The following is a 15694-nucleotide window of genomic DNA, read 5'->3' as shown; positions in this document are numbered from 1 at the left end:
CTGGAGGCACGGCCCCGTGAGGGGACGGCAAGTTGCAGGTGACACCAAAGCCGTAAACCTGGGATGCTCGCTAACCCAGGAAAAGGAACGTTTTGTTTGGCCCTAAGTTAGTGTCCATTTTTGAAAGCCTCCACGTACAAATGCCTGTTTCCACACCGACCGGCACTGAGGCCGCCCCACGTGCACACGCGGCCTCCTCCCTGGCTTCCGCCTCCGGCCCTGGTGCCGAAGGTCAGGTCCGTCTCTCACTGCGCTTAAGCTCTCCGTCTCCATCTGGACCAAGGGCCGTGCCGCCCTTGCTGCCCAGCTGCCGGCCCGCCTCGCGCGTCCGCACCCACGCCGCTGCCCACCCCCCAGCACTGCCCCACCACCCACCTCGGCCCAGGCCCGACGTGGCACCGGTGACGACCACCACGGCGTTCCGGACGCAGGCTCTCGTGCGCAGCCACTGCAGCAGCTTGAAGAGGCTGCAGACACCCACGCAGCCCAGCAGCAGGGGCAGGATGGCCGTGGAGGTGACGAAGTCCATGACCCTCGCCCTCAGCAGACTCCTTCTGGAAGACAAACCAGATAAATTAGTGACAAGGTGGGAGGACGCCGGGGACTCACCAACCCTCCTCCCCCAAGTCTGACACAGATCCCAGATCTCTCGTGCGGACCTCAGCTCTGAGCCCGTCAGTGTCTCCCCAGGCCCTGCGCCCCGTGTGGACCGCTCAGCGTGGTGGAACCAGTTTCCTCTCTGCACGGACACGAGCGGGTGGCAGGGCGCAGACGCACGTCGCCCAGGCAGCTGAGGACCAGCTCCTGAAGTGCGTCAAGGAGGCCCCAAGTCTCCTGCAGCGATCTGTTTTGAGGAACTTAATATCACCCAGTGTCATTTTCAATTCCCGATATTTGTGAAACTGGAAAAGTTTTTCTAAAAACTTTTTTTAAAAGGAAAAAGGAGCCATACCGATCGATCCTTACACTCCTCCCTGGACAGTCTCCTCCACGGCCACAGGCCTCCGGATGCCTGGGGGACTCATGGCAGGGCAAGCAGCTCTCTGCCAAGCGGGCGCAGACTCAGGCCGTGGAGTGGAGGCCCTGCTGCACTGTGGCCAGTGCCCACCAAGTGCCGCTGGCGAGCTGCGTCAGCCTGACCAATCAGGAGCCCACGGGAGCGTGGTGAGCGCTCCCACGCAGGGTCCATGCTTAGGAAACACCCGTTCCTTCTACAGCTGCCCCTCCCTTCCTCATTCCCACCCCCCACGCCCTGGGCCCAGAGCAGCAGCCAAGAGGGGAGACACGGGGTTAAAGGAACGCTGAGGAGGAGCTACGGGGGAGCAGCACCACGCATGCCGCCTTGAGATGCCCCCCCGGCCCTCCAGGACTATGATGTTAGAAGCACGTCAGCTTCCAGGGGAGGAAGGGGCTGGGAGTAAGCGCACAGCTCCCGCGAACAAGCCTGCAGCCTTCAATCATTCATCACACTGCGGTGACTGCGAAAGCCCTCGCCCACCTCCCAAGCCCTCAACTCCACATATTTAAAAACATATCTCTGCTCCCTTCCCAAGACAGCACCCACTCTGTGGATACCATGAAGCCAAGAACACACAGATCCCAGCACGGATCCGCCTGTGCCCTAAGCTGCTTTGACTCTTAAGTCCAGGTTTGGGAGGGGCCGTCCCGATCTAAGCTAAAAGGTTCTGCTCCGGTTTGATCAACTAAGCTAGTTCAGTATTTAGCTTAATTTTTCACCTCCCTTTCCAAATACACCCAAATTCTTGATCACTATAAAAAATTAACATCCTTGGACGAACATCTGCAAAAATGACGCTTTCCTATCAACCTCCACTTAATCTACTTCTGTAAGACGCCGGCTACTGTCTAAGTGGACACATTTCCCTCTTACCCTACACTGTGCCAAACCCACACGTGGATGCCCTGGCAATCCAAGTGGATTCTGAAGTGCCGAGCTCTTTACCCGGGTACTACTGGCACCAACCCCTGCCCTCAACTGGACGTTCAGGCAGGGCCGAGTCCCAGGGGAGAGATGAGGACCCAAAGATCCTTTGTTTGGGCACTCCCCTGGGGGTCCAGTGGTTAAGAGTCTGCCTTCCGAAGCAGGGGACGTGAGTGCGATCCCTGGTCATGGAACTAAGATCCCACACGCCGTGGGGCAACTAAGCCTGCGCTCTAGAGCCCGTGCACCACAACTAGAGAGCCCGTGTGCCACAACTACTGAGCCCACACACCCTGAAGCCTGTGTACTACAACTAGAGAGAAGCCCACGTGCCGCAAGGAAGATCCCGCATGCCGCATCTAAGACCCGACGCAGACAAATTAATTAATTAATTTAAAAAACAAAAACAAAGATCCTTTGTTTGGCACCTGGTAGTACTCAGAGAGGTTTAGAGCAGGCAGCAGCACCTCCGCCATTCCGTGGGTCTGTGGGTGCTGCCTAGGGGTCTTCACAGGGCACAGCCCCTGAAGACGGCAGGCTGTGGGATACATTTCAGCCCAGCGGGACAGCTGCGCGGGAAGAGCTTTATCCCCAGGGCAATCCCAGATCCTTATACCACGAAGGTCCCAAGGTGGACCACCCTGCTTGGCTCAAATCACCCGGGGCGCAGACAATGCCCAGGAAGCCCAGGGAGGTGGGGACACTGCTCAGGAAAGGACAACCGGCTCAGCCTCTGGGTCTGTGGGTGGACACAGGCCCATGGAGACCACAGCCCTGTGGAGCCTGCCTGTCTCAGACCCATAACCTGGGGCTGAGCCAGAACTTCACTGAAGGCTACAAGGGGTCAAGCCCCAATACGCAGCCCTGTTGCCTCTAAAAATTCAGAGGTTTCAGAGACCACCTGGAAAACACCAACTAATGGCAGTGGCAGCACAGGGGTTGCAAAGATGAGCCCACGCGTCCTGGCTGGGTTCACATCCTGGCTCAGCTACTCACCAGCCTGGGTCAGGGCCGCAACACTGAGGCCTCGGCACCTCTGTCTGTAAAACAGGTTCACTGGACTTCCCTGGTGGCGAAGTGGTTAAGAATCCGCCTGCCAGTGCAGGGGACACGGATTCGAGCCCTGGTCCGGGAAGATCCCACATGCCGCAGAGCAACTAAGCTCATGCGCCACAACTACTGAGCCCGCGAGCCACAACTACTGAAGCCTGCGTGCCTAGAGGCTGTGTTCCGCAACAAGAGAAGCCACTGCAATGAGAAGCCTGCGCACTGCAACAAAGAGTAGCCCCCACTCACTGCAACTAGAGAATGCCTGCTCACAGCAACAAAGACCCAACACAATCAAAAATAAATTAAAAAAAAAAAAACAAAAACAGGTTTGTTGTGGTCTGATGAATTAGCACATACAAGTGTGTGTGCAGTCCCTGGCTCAGGGTGAGAGCTCAGTAAACACGGCTGGCACCAGCATCATCACGACCCATCACTAACTGAAAGCCAGCAATCGGATTTCCAAGGTTGTCTGAAAGGGGCCCTGGTTTACGACGTAAAGCAAACTCATTAAACATATAGTTCACTATAACTTAATTTTTATGGCTTCATAAGCCCTCTGGTTTAATTAAATGAACAACTAGGAAGAAAGAGACCCCAACTTTGTCAGGAATCAGAATCCCATATCCCAAGTTTTGTAACAGAAGATGTGGCCAAACATGGGAATTCCCTGATGGTCCAGTGGTTAGGACTCTGTGCTCTCAGTGCCAAGGGCCCAGGTTCGATCCCTAGTTGGGAAACTAAAATCCCACAAGCCGCACGGCATGGCCAAGAAAAAGAAAGAATGAAAGAAAAGGAAATGTGGCCAAAGAAAACCTTAAGTCAGCAGAAAGAAGGAGATAATAAAGACCAGAGAAGAAATAAATAAAATAGAGATTAAAAAAAAATAGAAAAAAAATCAATAAAACCCAGAGCTGGTTCTTTGAAAGGGTAAACAAAAATTAACACACCAATGGCCGGGCTCCCTAAGAAGGAAAGAGAGAAGACCCAAATAAACAAAATACGAAATGAAAGAGGAGAAATCACAACTGATACCACAGAAATACAAAAAAAACCATGAGAGAATACTATGAACAATTATATGCCAATAAATTTGACAACCTAGAAGAAATGGACAACTTTCTAGAAACATACAGCCCACCAAAACTGAATCAAGAAGAAATAGATAACTTGAACAGACCGATCACTAGAAGTGAAATAAAATCTGTAAAAACAAACAAACAAACAAACAAAACTCCCTACAAAGTCCAGGGCCAGATGGCTTCACAGGCAAATTCTACCAAACGTACAAGGAAGAACTTATACTGATCCTGCTCAAACTCTTCCAAAAGATTGAAGAGGAAGAAACACTCCCAAAGATATTCTATAAAGCCACAAGCACCCTGATACCAAAACCAGACAAAGATACTATCAAAAAAGAAAATTATAGGCCAATATCTTTGATGAATATAGATGCAAAAATCCTCAAGAAGATATCAGCAAAACGAATCCAACAGCACATAAAAAAGATCATACACCAGGACCAAGGTGGATTCATCCCAGGGTCACAAGGATGGTTCAACATATGCAAATCAATCAATGTGATACACCACATCAACAACAAAAGAAGACAAAAACCACATGATCATCTCAACAGATGCAGAAAAAGCATTTGATAAAATTCCAGATCCATTCATGACAAAAACTCTTTTACCAAAGTGGGTATAGAGGGAACATATCTCAACATAATAAAAGTTATTTATGACAAACCCACAGCCAATATAATACTCAATGGTGAAAAGTTGAAAGCCTTCTCGCTAAAATCTGAAACAAGACAAGGATGCCCATTCTCACCACTTCTCTTCAACATAGTATTGGAAGTCCTAGCCACAGCAATCAGACAAGAAAAATAAATAAAAGGGACTCCCCTGGTGGTCCAGTGGCTATGACTCCACGCTCCCAATGCAGGGGGCCTGGGTTCGATCCCTGGGTCAGGGAACTAGATTCTGCATGCCGCAACTAAGAGTTCGCACGCCGTAACTAAAGATCCCACATGCCGCAACGAAGATCCTGCATGCCACAAGTAAGACCCAGTGCAGTCAAAATAAATAAATCCATTTTTTATTAAAAAAAAAAGAAATAAAAGGTATTCAAATTGGTAGGGAAGAGGGTCTTCCCTGGTGGCACAGTGGATAAGACTCTGTGCTCCCAACACAGGGGGCCTGGGTTCGATCCCTGGCCAGGGAACTAGATCCCACACGCATGCCGCAACTAAGAGTTCGCGTGTCACAACTAAGGAGCCTGCAAGCCACAACTAAGAAGCCTGCCTGCTGCAACTAAGACCGGGTGCAACCAAATAAATAAATAAATATTTTTTAAAAAAACTGGTAGGGAAGAGGTAAAACTGTCACTATATGCAAATGACATGATACTATATATATTGGGCTGGCCAAAAAGTTCATTCGGGTTTTTCATGTTATGGGGAATCCCGAACGAACTTTTTGGCCAACCCAATAGAAATCCCTAAAGACTCCACACAAAAAATACTAGAACTGATAAACAAATTCAGCAAGGTAGCAGGATACAAGATTAATGTACAGAAATTGGTTGCATTGGGACTTCCCTGGTGGCGCAGTGGTTAAGAATCCTCCTGCCAATGTAGGGGACACGGGTTCGAGCCCTGGTCTGGGAAGGTCCCACATGCCGTGGAGCAACTAAGGCCGTGCGCCACAACTACCGAGCCTGCGCTCTAGAGCCCGCAAGCCACACTACTGAGCCCATGTCCCACAACTACTGAAGCCCGTGTGCCTAGAGCCCGTGCTCCACAACAAGAGAAGCCACCACAATGAGAAGCCCACTCATTGCAACGAAGAGTAGCCCCCGCTCACCACAGCTAGAGAAAGCCTGCGGCAGCAACGAAGACCCAGCACAGCCAAAAAAAATAAATAAATTAATTAATTAAAAAAAAAAAAAGAAATTGGTTGCATTGTTTTACACCATCAATGAGATAACAGAAAGGGAATGTAAACAAACAATCCCTTTTAAAATCCCATCGAAACAAAAATAATAATAAAATACTTAGGAATAAACCTCACCAAGGAGGTGAAAGACTTACATGCTGAGAACTACAAAACATTAGTAAAGGAAACTGAAGATGATTCAAAGAAATGGAAAGACATCCTATGCTCTTTGACTGGAAGAGTGAATACTGTTAAAATGGCCATACTACCCAAAGCAATATACATACTTAATGCTTTTCTTATCAAATTACCCATGACATTTTTCACAGAACTAAAACAAATAATCCTAAAACTTATATGGACCCATAAAAGACACAGAATTGCCAAAGCAACCCTGAAGAAAAAGAACCAAGCAGTAGGCATAACCCTCCCAGACTTCAGACAATGCTACAAAGCTACAGTATTCAGAACAGTGTGGTATTGGCATAAAAACAGACATATGGATCAGTGGAACATAATCGAGAGCCCAGAAATAAACCCATAGACCTATGGACAATTAATCTTCGACAAAGGAGGCAACAACATACAATAAGGAAAAAAACAGTCTCTTCAGCAAGTGGTATTGGAAAAGTTGGACAGCCTCATGTAAATCAATGAAGTTAGAACACACCCTCACACCATACACAAAAATAAACTCGAAATGGCTATAAAGACTTAAATATAAGACATGACACCATACAACTCCTAGAAGGGAACATAAGCAAAACATTCTCTGACACAAATTGTACCGTTTTCTTAGGTCAGTATCCCAAAGCAATTGAAATAAAAGCAAAAATAAACAAATGGGATCTAATCAAGCTTATAAGCTTTTGCACAGCAAGGGAAACCATAAACAAAATGAAAAGACTGGGAGAAAATATCTGCAAATGATGTGACCAACAAGGGCTTAATTTCCAAAATATACAAACAGCTCATACAATTCAGTAACAAAAAAACCAACAACCCAATCGAAAAATGGGCAGAAGACCTAAATAGACATTTCTCCAAAGACATATAGATGGCCAACAGGCACATGGAAAGATGCTCATCAATGCTAATTATTAGAGAAATGCAAATGAAAACTACAATGAGGTACCAGCTCACTCTGGTCAGAATGGCCATCATTAAAAAGTATACAAATAATAAATATTGGAGAGGGTGTGGAGAAAAGGGAACCCTCTTACACTGTTGGTGGGAAAGTAAATTGGCAGCCACTACGAAAAACAGTATGGGGGTTTCTCAAAAAACTAAAAATAGAGCTACCATATGATCCAGCAATCTCACTCCTAGGCATATACCCAGACAAAGCTATAATTTGAAAAGATACGTGCACTCCTATGTTCATGGCAGCACTATTTACAATAGCCAGGACGTGGAAACAACCTAAATGTCCATCGATGGATGAATGGATGAAGAAGATGTGGTATACACACACACACAAACACACACACACACACACACAAACAGTGGAATGTTACTCAGCCATAAAAAAGAATGAAATAATGTCATTTGCAGCAACATGGACGGACCTAGAGATTATCATACTAAGTGAAGTAAGTCAGAAAGAGAAAAACAAATACCCTTATGATATCACTTATATGTAGAACCTAAAATACGACACAAATGAACATATCTACGAAACAGACTCACAGATACAGAGAACAGACTTGTGGTTGCCAAGAGGGAGGAAGGGTAGGGGAGGGAAGGAGTGGGAGTTTGTGATTAGCAGATGCAAGCTAGTATATATAGGATGGATAAATAACAAGTCCTACTGTATGGCACAGGGAACTACATTCAATATCCTTTGATAAACCATAATGGAAAAGAATATGAAAAACAATACGTGTATCTATAACTGAGTCACTTTGCTGTACAGCACAAGTTAACACAACATTGTAAACCAACTACAATTCAATAAACTTAAAAAAAATAAAAAAGAAACAAACAAACAAACAAAATGCGGCCAACACAGCAAAGAGAGAGCAGACAAGGGCCACAATGTCCTGTCCACCCCTTTCTCATACCCAGGGGAGGAAGAGGATGAAGATAAACCCACCCAGCAAGGCGCCCCACTGAGACAATCACAGCTCCATGCACCTGTTCAAAGCCCAAGCTGGCAACCCTTGACATGAAGAAAAGAGAGAAACCACACACCGTCTTGTACATGTCTGGTATTCCTTGAGCACCTGACCCAACATCGTAAGCCAGCCTTGGTCTCCTGGCCCCAGGGACCATTCTGCCCGAGGCAAATACGGCACCAGGTTAAGGGGGTCCATCCTCAGCCCACTTTCTGTAAGGAGAGTGCATCTGCATTCAGTCTGGCAAATTCTCACAGAATCAGAACGTAAACTAGAAACCAGTGCAGCTTTGCCCAGTAACTCAGGATGATGGTGGGAAAAGACACCCCAAAGCAAGCCACTAATTTTAGAGTCAGGTTTAACTTCAGCATAACTCCCCTGACCAGGTGAAGCTGCTAATATAGACAATCTCAACTCTTTCTGGGAGTTTTTCAAATTCTTAAAGATCTCCCACCTGTCATTCTGTTCTGCAGTACACGTGGCCACACCGATGGGCCCTGAGTCTCCCAGACTCTCAGAGGCAGCTGTGCCAACGCCTTCCTGTCTCACTCTCCACAGTTATGATGGCCAAGAGAGCTAGACAAAGAAGTAACTCAGACCCACTGACTTGCTGTGGTGTCTGGGGGCCTGCTCTGAGCAAAAGGGACAGCTCCCAAGTGGAAGAGAAGAACTAAGTCTTGGCTGGCCACATTTCCAGATCAGGAAATAAATCTCCTATGTAAAGCAAGGTCAAAAGGGGCCTGGTTTTTTTTGCAAATGACATATAACATGCTTATAAATTTTGCATTTTATACGAAAATGCTTCTTAAAACTGCTAGTTTCAGATATAACTGGAAGACAAGACTGGTGGTAAAAAAAGGGAGTGGGAAAAAAATCTTGCTCACGATTCCCAGCATTTGGAGATGAGCTTATAGCACAGAGGGACAGTCAGCCCAGCAGTGCTGTGAGCCAGAGCCAAAAGCAGGACAGGCACGTGGAGAGAGGGGAGGCAGGCTCCGCCCACCCGCACCAGCCACGCCCACTCACCCCCACACAGGAAGTGACCAGAGAGAGGAAGTCACGAGCCCAGGTGTCTGCTTGTGTTTTCTCGCAGCACACACAACGGAGCTCCAGACCTAAGTCAAAAGAGTGTGAAGGTGGAAAAGCCCCTTCACAGGTGCCTGTTACTTGGGCCAGGCGGCCGGAAAGTTTGTGGGTCTGCACTACTCTCCTACTTTCTACTGAGGCTTTCGGAACCTCAAACTAGAAACAAGACCATCACCGAGAAACCAACTCGGAGCAGGCACGTCACCTCTTATGCCATCTGTTCCATTCTCCACCCTTTAGCTAAAATTCTACATTGCATTTCACAGATGGAATCTGTTCCTAAGATTCCTTTCTTCTCTCAGTTACAAAAATAAAATAAATTGAACTGTCAATAAAAACAAGTTGTTAGAATCTACTCAGAAACCACACATAGAAATTAAACCACTAAGAGCTACATCTGAAAACCAAAGGAGGGGATCTGAAAACCCTCCAAAGTGAAAAATGATAATGAGGGACTTCCCTGGTGACGCAGTGGTTAAGAATCTGCCTGCCAATGCAGGGGACACGGGTTCGATCCCTGGTCCAGGAAGATGCCACGTGCCGTGGAGCAACTAAGCCCGTGCGCCACAACTACTGAGCATGCACTCTAGAGCCCACAAGCCACAACTACTGAGCCTGTGTGCCACAACTACTGAAGCCCACGCCCCTAGAGTCCATGCTCCGCAACAAGAGAAGCCACCACAATGAGAAGCACGTGCACCGCAACCAAGAGTAGCCCCCGCTCGCCGCAGCTAGAGAAAGCCCGCGTGCAGCAACGAAGACCCAATGCAGCCAAAGATAAAATTAATTAATTAATTAATTAATTAATTTTAAAAAATGATAATGAGTTCAGGTCTGGAAGGATTAGTCATGAAATAAGTTGCCATGTTATGCACCAGAAAATCAGGCTACAGGGCAGAGAGGGGTTCCAACTGGACGGCAGGACGCCGAGGCCACAGGGCAAGAAAGGGCTTGGCAGCAAAAGCAGTCAGGCTCAGTCCCCACAGCCCACATCCACTCGTGTGTGTTAGCGCTGACAGCCAGCTGTTCTGTTAAAGGTGACGTAAGCTACAGGTCATGCTTATGACCCATATCTGAAAATACGTATCTAATTTCGGAAAGTAAAAGCAGAGTAAAGCCACTCTTTCTTGGTCTCAAGCGCATGAGAAGCAGCAGCTAAGGCCGTCTCTGACTGAAAAGAAAAGATAGCATCCTACCTCAGACAGCAGATACTTCACCAGTGGCAGTTCCCGGCACCCATGTCTACTCTAGTCTTTTAACCCAGGGCAGAGTAACTTGGACCAGAGGCCAGAGGATACCTTCAGGTGAGCAGGCCCTCCCTGGAATGCTGGAACGAGCCATGAACGAGTGGTCTACGGGGTGTACTTTGGGATGCCAGCCTTAGGGCCCCCAGTTTAAAGGAGTGCAGGCTGGCATTAGTGAAGACAGAACCAAGAGGAAGGCCTGCGAGTATTTCAGACCAGGTCCTGAGCATCCAGTCCTGGAGAAGCGAGCACTGCTCTCCAGTAAGATGCTGGGCCCCCGCTGCACAGCATGCCCAGCCTGGGAGGGTGGGATGAGAGGTGCTGAGCACAGCTCCAGACCCTGCAGCGCGGGCTCCTGACACGAGGACAGGGTGCTGGAGGCTAACCGTTTATTATGGGCGAAAGTCTTTGTTCAGTTTTTAAAAACAACACTTATGATAGCTACCTAGACACCTTGTCACAAAAAACAATTTTGGTTTCTTTTTTTTTTTTTTTTTTTTTAGGTTATTATTTATTATTGGCTGTGTTGGGTCTTTGTTGCTGCACACAGGCTTTCTCTAGTTGTGGCGAGCGGGGGCTACTCTTCATTGTGGTGCACGGGCTTCTCGTTGCAGTGGCTTCTCTTGTTGCGGAACACGGGCTCTAGGCACGTGGGCTTCAGTAGTTGTGGCTCGCGGGCTCTAGAGCTCAGGCTCAGTAGTTGTGGTGCAAGGGCTTAGCTGCTCCGCAGCATGTGGGATCTTCCCGGACCAGGGCTCAAACCCGTGTCCCCTGCATTGCCAGGTGGACTCTCAACCACTGCGCCACCAGGCAAGTCCCACAATTTTGGTTTCTAATGTGCTTTATAAAATGAATTTAGTGTTACTGGAAGATGCCTGAGTGATCTTGCCCTCTTTCCCAGAGCACACAAGAGGCCCAGACCCCTCGATAGAAACCACACAAGGCGCTCACTGTGGGTGTAAAGCAGAAAAAGCACCAAGCTGGCACTGGGGAGCAGGGTTCAAGTTCACCCTGTCATGTCCCTGCTGTGTGACACAAGCAGATTTATTCTCTGCAACTAAGTGTCCTAACTTCAAAATGGGGGTGATTATTCCAATGAGAAACCACATGGGAAGCACTTTGTAAATGCTAAGGTCCTGCCGACTCATAAGCTAACTGAAAAAAAGCAATAAAGCATTTCCAGAGAGGATTTCAGGCAGGAACTGAGCAAAGGCAGCCAGGCAGGCAGCTGGGTTTTTTTGGCTGCACCATGCGGCGTGTGGGATCTTAGTTTCCTGACCAGGGATCAAACCTGCGTCCCCTTCATTGGAAGCATGGAGTCTTAACCACTGGACCACCAGGTAAGTCCCCAGACAGGCAGCTTTAATGGCGTTTCGTAAAAAGACCAAGCTCCCTACTTTACATCCACACCTCACGTGCCGAGCGTCCTCTCAGCTCCAGGATGGCTCTCGCTCACCTGTTCACCTAAGGCACATGAGGTGCCATTCACACCGGGTGCTGGCGGGGCCGGGGTTGCAGGGCGATGGACCAAGGAGACGTGGGTTCTGACCTCATGAAGCTCACCGCCTAGACAGACAGAGTGGCGATAAACAAAGAAACACAAAAATTAAACGACTGGAATTGTGATAAGATGGCCTGTCTAGAGGACGAGCCTCACCTGAAGCTTTGATTCAAAGTCAAAACCACCCAAGCTGGTGTGCTGGCCACATGGCACACAACCAGCCCAGGGCAGCCCTAGCTAGTGACTCCTCCGTTTTAGGAGAGAACACTTTCTAACCCATTCCATGAGACCAGCATTACCCTGATACCAAGAAAAAACACTGTAAGAAAACTACATAACAATATCCCTTTTGAAGAGTGACACCAAACTCCTCAACAAAAAAAACTAACAAACTGAATTTAGCAGCATAGTAAAAGGATTATACATCCTGACCACGTGGGATTTGTTCCTGGAATGCAAGGATCCTACAACATATGAAGATGATCAACAATATGCCACATCAATTGAAGGAAAAAACCACACGATCGGGCTTCCCTGGTGGCGCAGTGGTTGAGAATCTGCCTGCCAATGCAGGGGACACGGGTTCGAGCCCTGGTCTGGGAGGATCCCACATGCCGCGGAGCAACTAGGCCCGTGAGCCACAATTACTGAGCCTGCGCGTCTGGAGCCTGTGCTCCGCAACAAGAGAGGCCGCGATAGTGAGAGGCCCGAGCACCGCGATGAAGAGTGGCCCCCACTTGCCACAACTAGAGAAAGCCCTCGCACAGAAACGAAGACCCAACACAGCCGAAAATAAATAAATAAATAAATGAAAACTAGTAAATTGGCCACATAAGATCTTAAAAAAAAAAAAAAAAAAAACCACACGATCAACTCAATTGACGCAGAAAAAGCATTAGATAAAATTTAACACCCTTTCATGATAAAAGCACTCAACAAGTAGGAATACAAGGAAACTACTCAACACAGTAAGAGCCATACATTAAAAACCTACATCAAACATCAGACTCAATGGTAAAAGACTGAAAGCTTTTCCTCCAAGATCAGGAACAAAGCAAGGATGCCAACTTTCACCACCTCTATTCAACACAGTACTGAAAATTCTAGCCAGAGCAATCAGGAAAGAAAAAGAAATAATAGGCATCTAAATTGGAAAGGAAGAAGTAAAATTATCTGTTTGCAGATGATATGATCTTGTATGTAGGAAACCCTAAGGACTCCAAAAAATGTGTTTAAAATGTGTTAGAATAAATTTATTCAGCAAAGTAGCAGGACACAAAGTCAACACAGAAAAATCAGTTGTATCTCTATACATGCAAAAGCAATTCCATTTACAATAACAACTAAAAGAATTAAATACTTAAGAACTAATTTAACCAAGGAGGTGAAGACTTGTACAATGAAAACTGCAAAATACTGCTGAAAGAAATTAAACGAGACATAAATGAATGGAAATACATCCCATGTTCATGGAGTGGAACACTTATTACTATTAAAATGTCAATACCAATCAAAGCAACCTGCAGATTCAATTCAATCCCTATCAAAATCCCAACAATGCCTTTTGCAGAAAGAGAAAAACTCATCCTAAAATTCACATGGACTCTCAAAGGTCCCTGAATAGTCAAAAGAATCTTGGAAAAGAACAAAGAAGCTGGAAGAACCACTTCCTGATACCAAAACTTACTATAAAGCTAGAGTAATCAAAACAGTGTGGTGCTGGCACAAAGACAGACATAGACCAATGGAATAGAGAGCCCAGAAATAAATCTTTGCATATATGGTCAAATAATTTTTGACAGGAATGTCAAAACCATTCAATGGGGAAAAGAGAGTCTTTCAAACAAATGATGCTAAGAAAACTGGATATCCAGTGACTTACCTGGCGGTCCAGTGGTTAAGACTGTGCTTTCACTGCATGGGGCATCGGTTTGATCACTGGTTGGGGAAATAATATCCCACATTCCACATGGCACAGCCAAAAAATAAATAATTTAATTTAATTTAATTTAAAAAAAAACTGGAGGGGCTTCCCTGGTGGCACAGTGGTTGAGAATCTGCCTGCCAATGCAGGTGACATGGGTTCGAGCCCTGGTCTGGGAAGATCCCACATGCTGCGGAGCAACTGGGCCCGTGAGCCACAACTACTGAGCCTGCGCGTCTGGAGCCTGTGCTCCGCAACAAGAGAGGCAGCGATAGTGAGAGGCCCGCGCACCGCGATGAAGAATGGCCCCCGCTTGCCACAACTAGAGAAAGCCCTCACACAGAAACGAAGACCCAACACAGCCAAAAATAAATAAATAAATTAAAAAAAAAAAAACCTGGATATCCACTTGCAAAAGAACAAAATTGGACCCTTATACAAAAATTAACTCAAAATGGATCAAGGATGTAAATGTAAGACCTAAAACATATTTCTTACAAGAAAACATAGGCAAAAGCTTCATGACATTGGATTTGGCGATGATTTCTTGGATAAGACTCTATAAACGCACAGGTAGCAAAAGAAAAACTAGATAAATTGGTTCATGAAAAATTTTAAATGTTGTGCAGTAAAAGACACTATTCACAGAGTAAAAAGATAACCCACAGGGTAGCAGAAAATATTTTCAAATCATATACCTGATAAGGGAGCAATATCTAAAACAGAGAACTCCTAAAATTTAAAACAAAACAAAAACAACCTGATTCAAAAATGGGCAAAGGGGGCTTCCCTGCTGGCACATTGATTAAGAATCTGCCTGCCGGGGGCTTCCCTGGTGGCACAGTGGTTGAGAATCTTCCTGCTAATGCAGGGGACACAGGTTCAAGCCCAGGTCTGGGAAGATCCCACATGCCGCGGAGCAACTAGGCCCGTGAGCCACAACTACTGAGCCTGCGCGTCTGGAGCCTGTGCTCCGCAACGAGAAGCCACGATAGTGAGAGGCCCGCGCACCGCGATGAAGAGTGGCCCCCGCTTGCCGCAACTGGAGAAAGCCCTCGCACAGAAACGAAGACCCAACACAGCCAAAAATAAAATAAATAAATAAATTAATTAATTAATTAATTAATTAATTAAAAAAAAAAAAGAATCTGCCTGCCAATGCAGGGGACACGGGTTCGAACCCTGGTCCAGGAAGATCCCACATGCCACGGAGCAGCTAAGCCCGTGCGCCACAACTACTGAGCCTGCGCTCTAGAGCCTGCGAGCCACAACTACTGAGCCCATGTGCTACAACTACTGAAGCCCGCGCGCCTAGAGCCCGTGCTCCGCAACAAGAGAAGCCACCACAATGAGAAGCCCGCGCACCACAACGAAGAGTAGCCCCCACTCACCGCAACTAGAGAAAGCCCGCATGCAGCAACGAAGACCCAATAAATTAAAAAAAAAAAAAAAAATAGGCAACGGACTTGAACAGACATTTCTCAAAAGAAGACATAAAAACAGCCAATAAGTATATGAAAAGATGGTCAATATCACTAGTCATTAGTGAAATGCAAATAAAAACTATAATGAGATACCACCTCACACGCATTAGAATGACTACTATCAAAAAACCAGAAAATGATAAGTGGGAGGATATGGAGAAATTAGAACCCTATGCACTGCGGGTGAGAATGTAAAACAGTATGGCCACTGAAAAAAAAGTATGGAGGTTCCTCAATAAAATTAAAAATAGAATTATCATATGATCCAGCAATCCCGCTGCTGGGTATATACTCAAAAGAATTGAATGTAGGGTCTCGAAGAGATATCTGTACACCCATGTTCACAACAGCAGTATTCACAATAGATAAAACACAGAAACAACCCAAGCGTCCACCAACCAATGAATGGA

The 15694-nt window shown here is 46.6% G+C and overlaps 1 protein-coding gene across 11 annotated transcripts in view; it reads right to left on the bottom strand.

Annotated features, from left to right (window-relative positions):
- DHRS7B (dehydrogenase/reductase 7B) overlaps positions 1-15694 on the bottom strand; it is a 43259-nt gene that overhangs the window by 19702 nt on the left and 7863 nt on the right. For 5 of the 11 annotated variants that reach the window (XM_082442905.1, XM_082442902.1, XM_082442900.1 and 2 more), the window contains exons 2-4: positions 11832-11941; positions 8122-8257; positions 376-554 (exon numbers count right to left, since the gene is read on the bottom strand). In XM_082442905.1, coding sequence (XP_082299031.1) covers positions 376-554; positions 8122-8243 — 301 coding nt within the window. In that variant the 5' untranslated portion in view covers positions 8244-8257; positions 11832-11941. Of the gene's footprint in view, positions 1-375; positions 555-8121; positions 8258-11785; positions 11808-11831; positions 11942-15694 lie in introns of those variants that run through there. The other 6 variants (XM_082442908.1, XM_082442909.1, XM_082442910.1 and 3 more) reach the window with 5 other exon arrangements.

Source organism: Balaenoptera physalus, assembly GCF_965194825.1.
Source record: "Balaenoptera physalus genome assembly, chromosome: 20".
NCBI lineage: Eukaryota > Metazoa > Chordata > Mammalia > Artiodactyla > Balaenopteridae > Balaenoptera > Balaenoptera physalus.
This window is presented reverse-complemented; position numbering and strand designations above follow the sequence as displayed.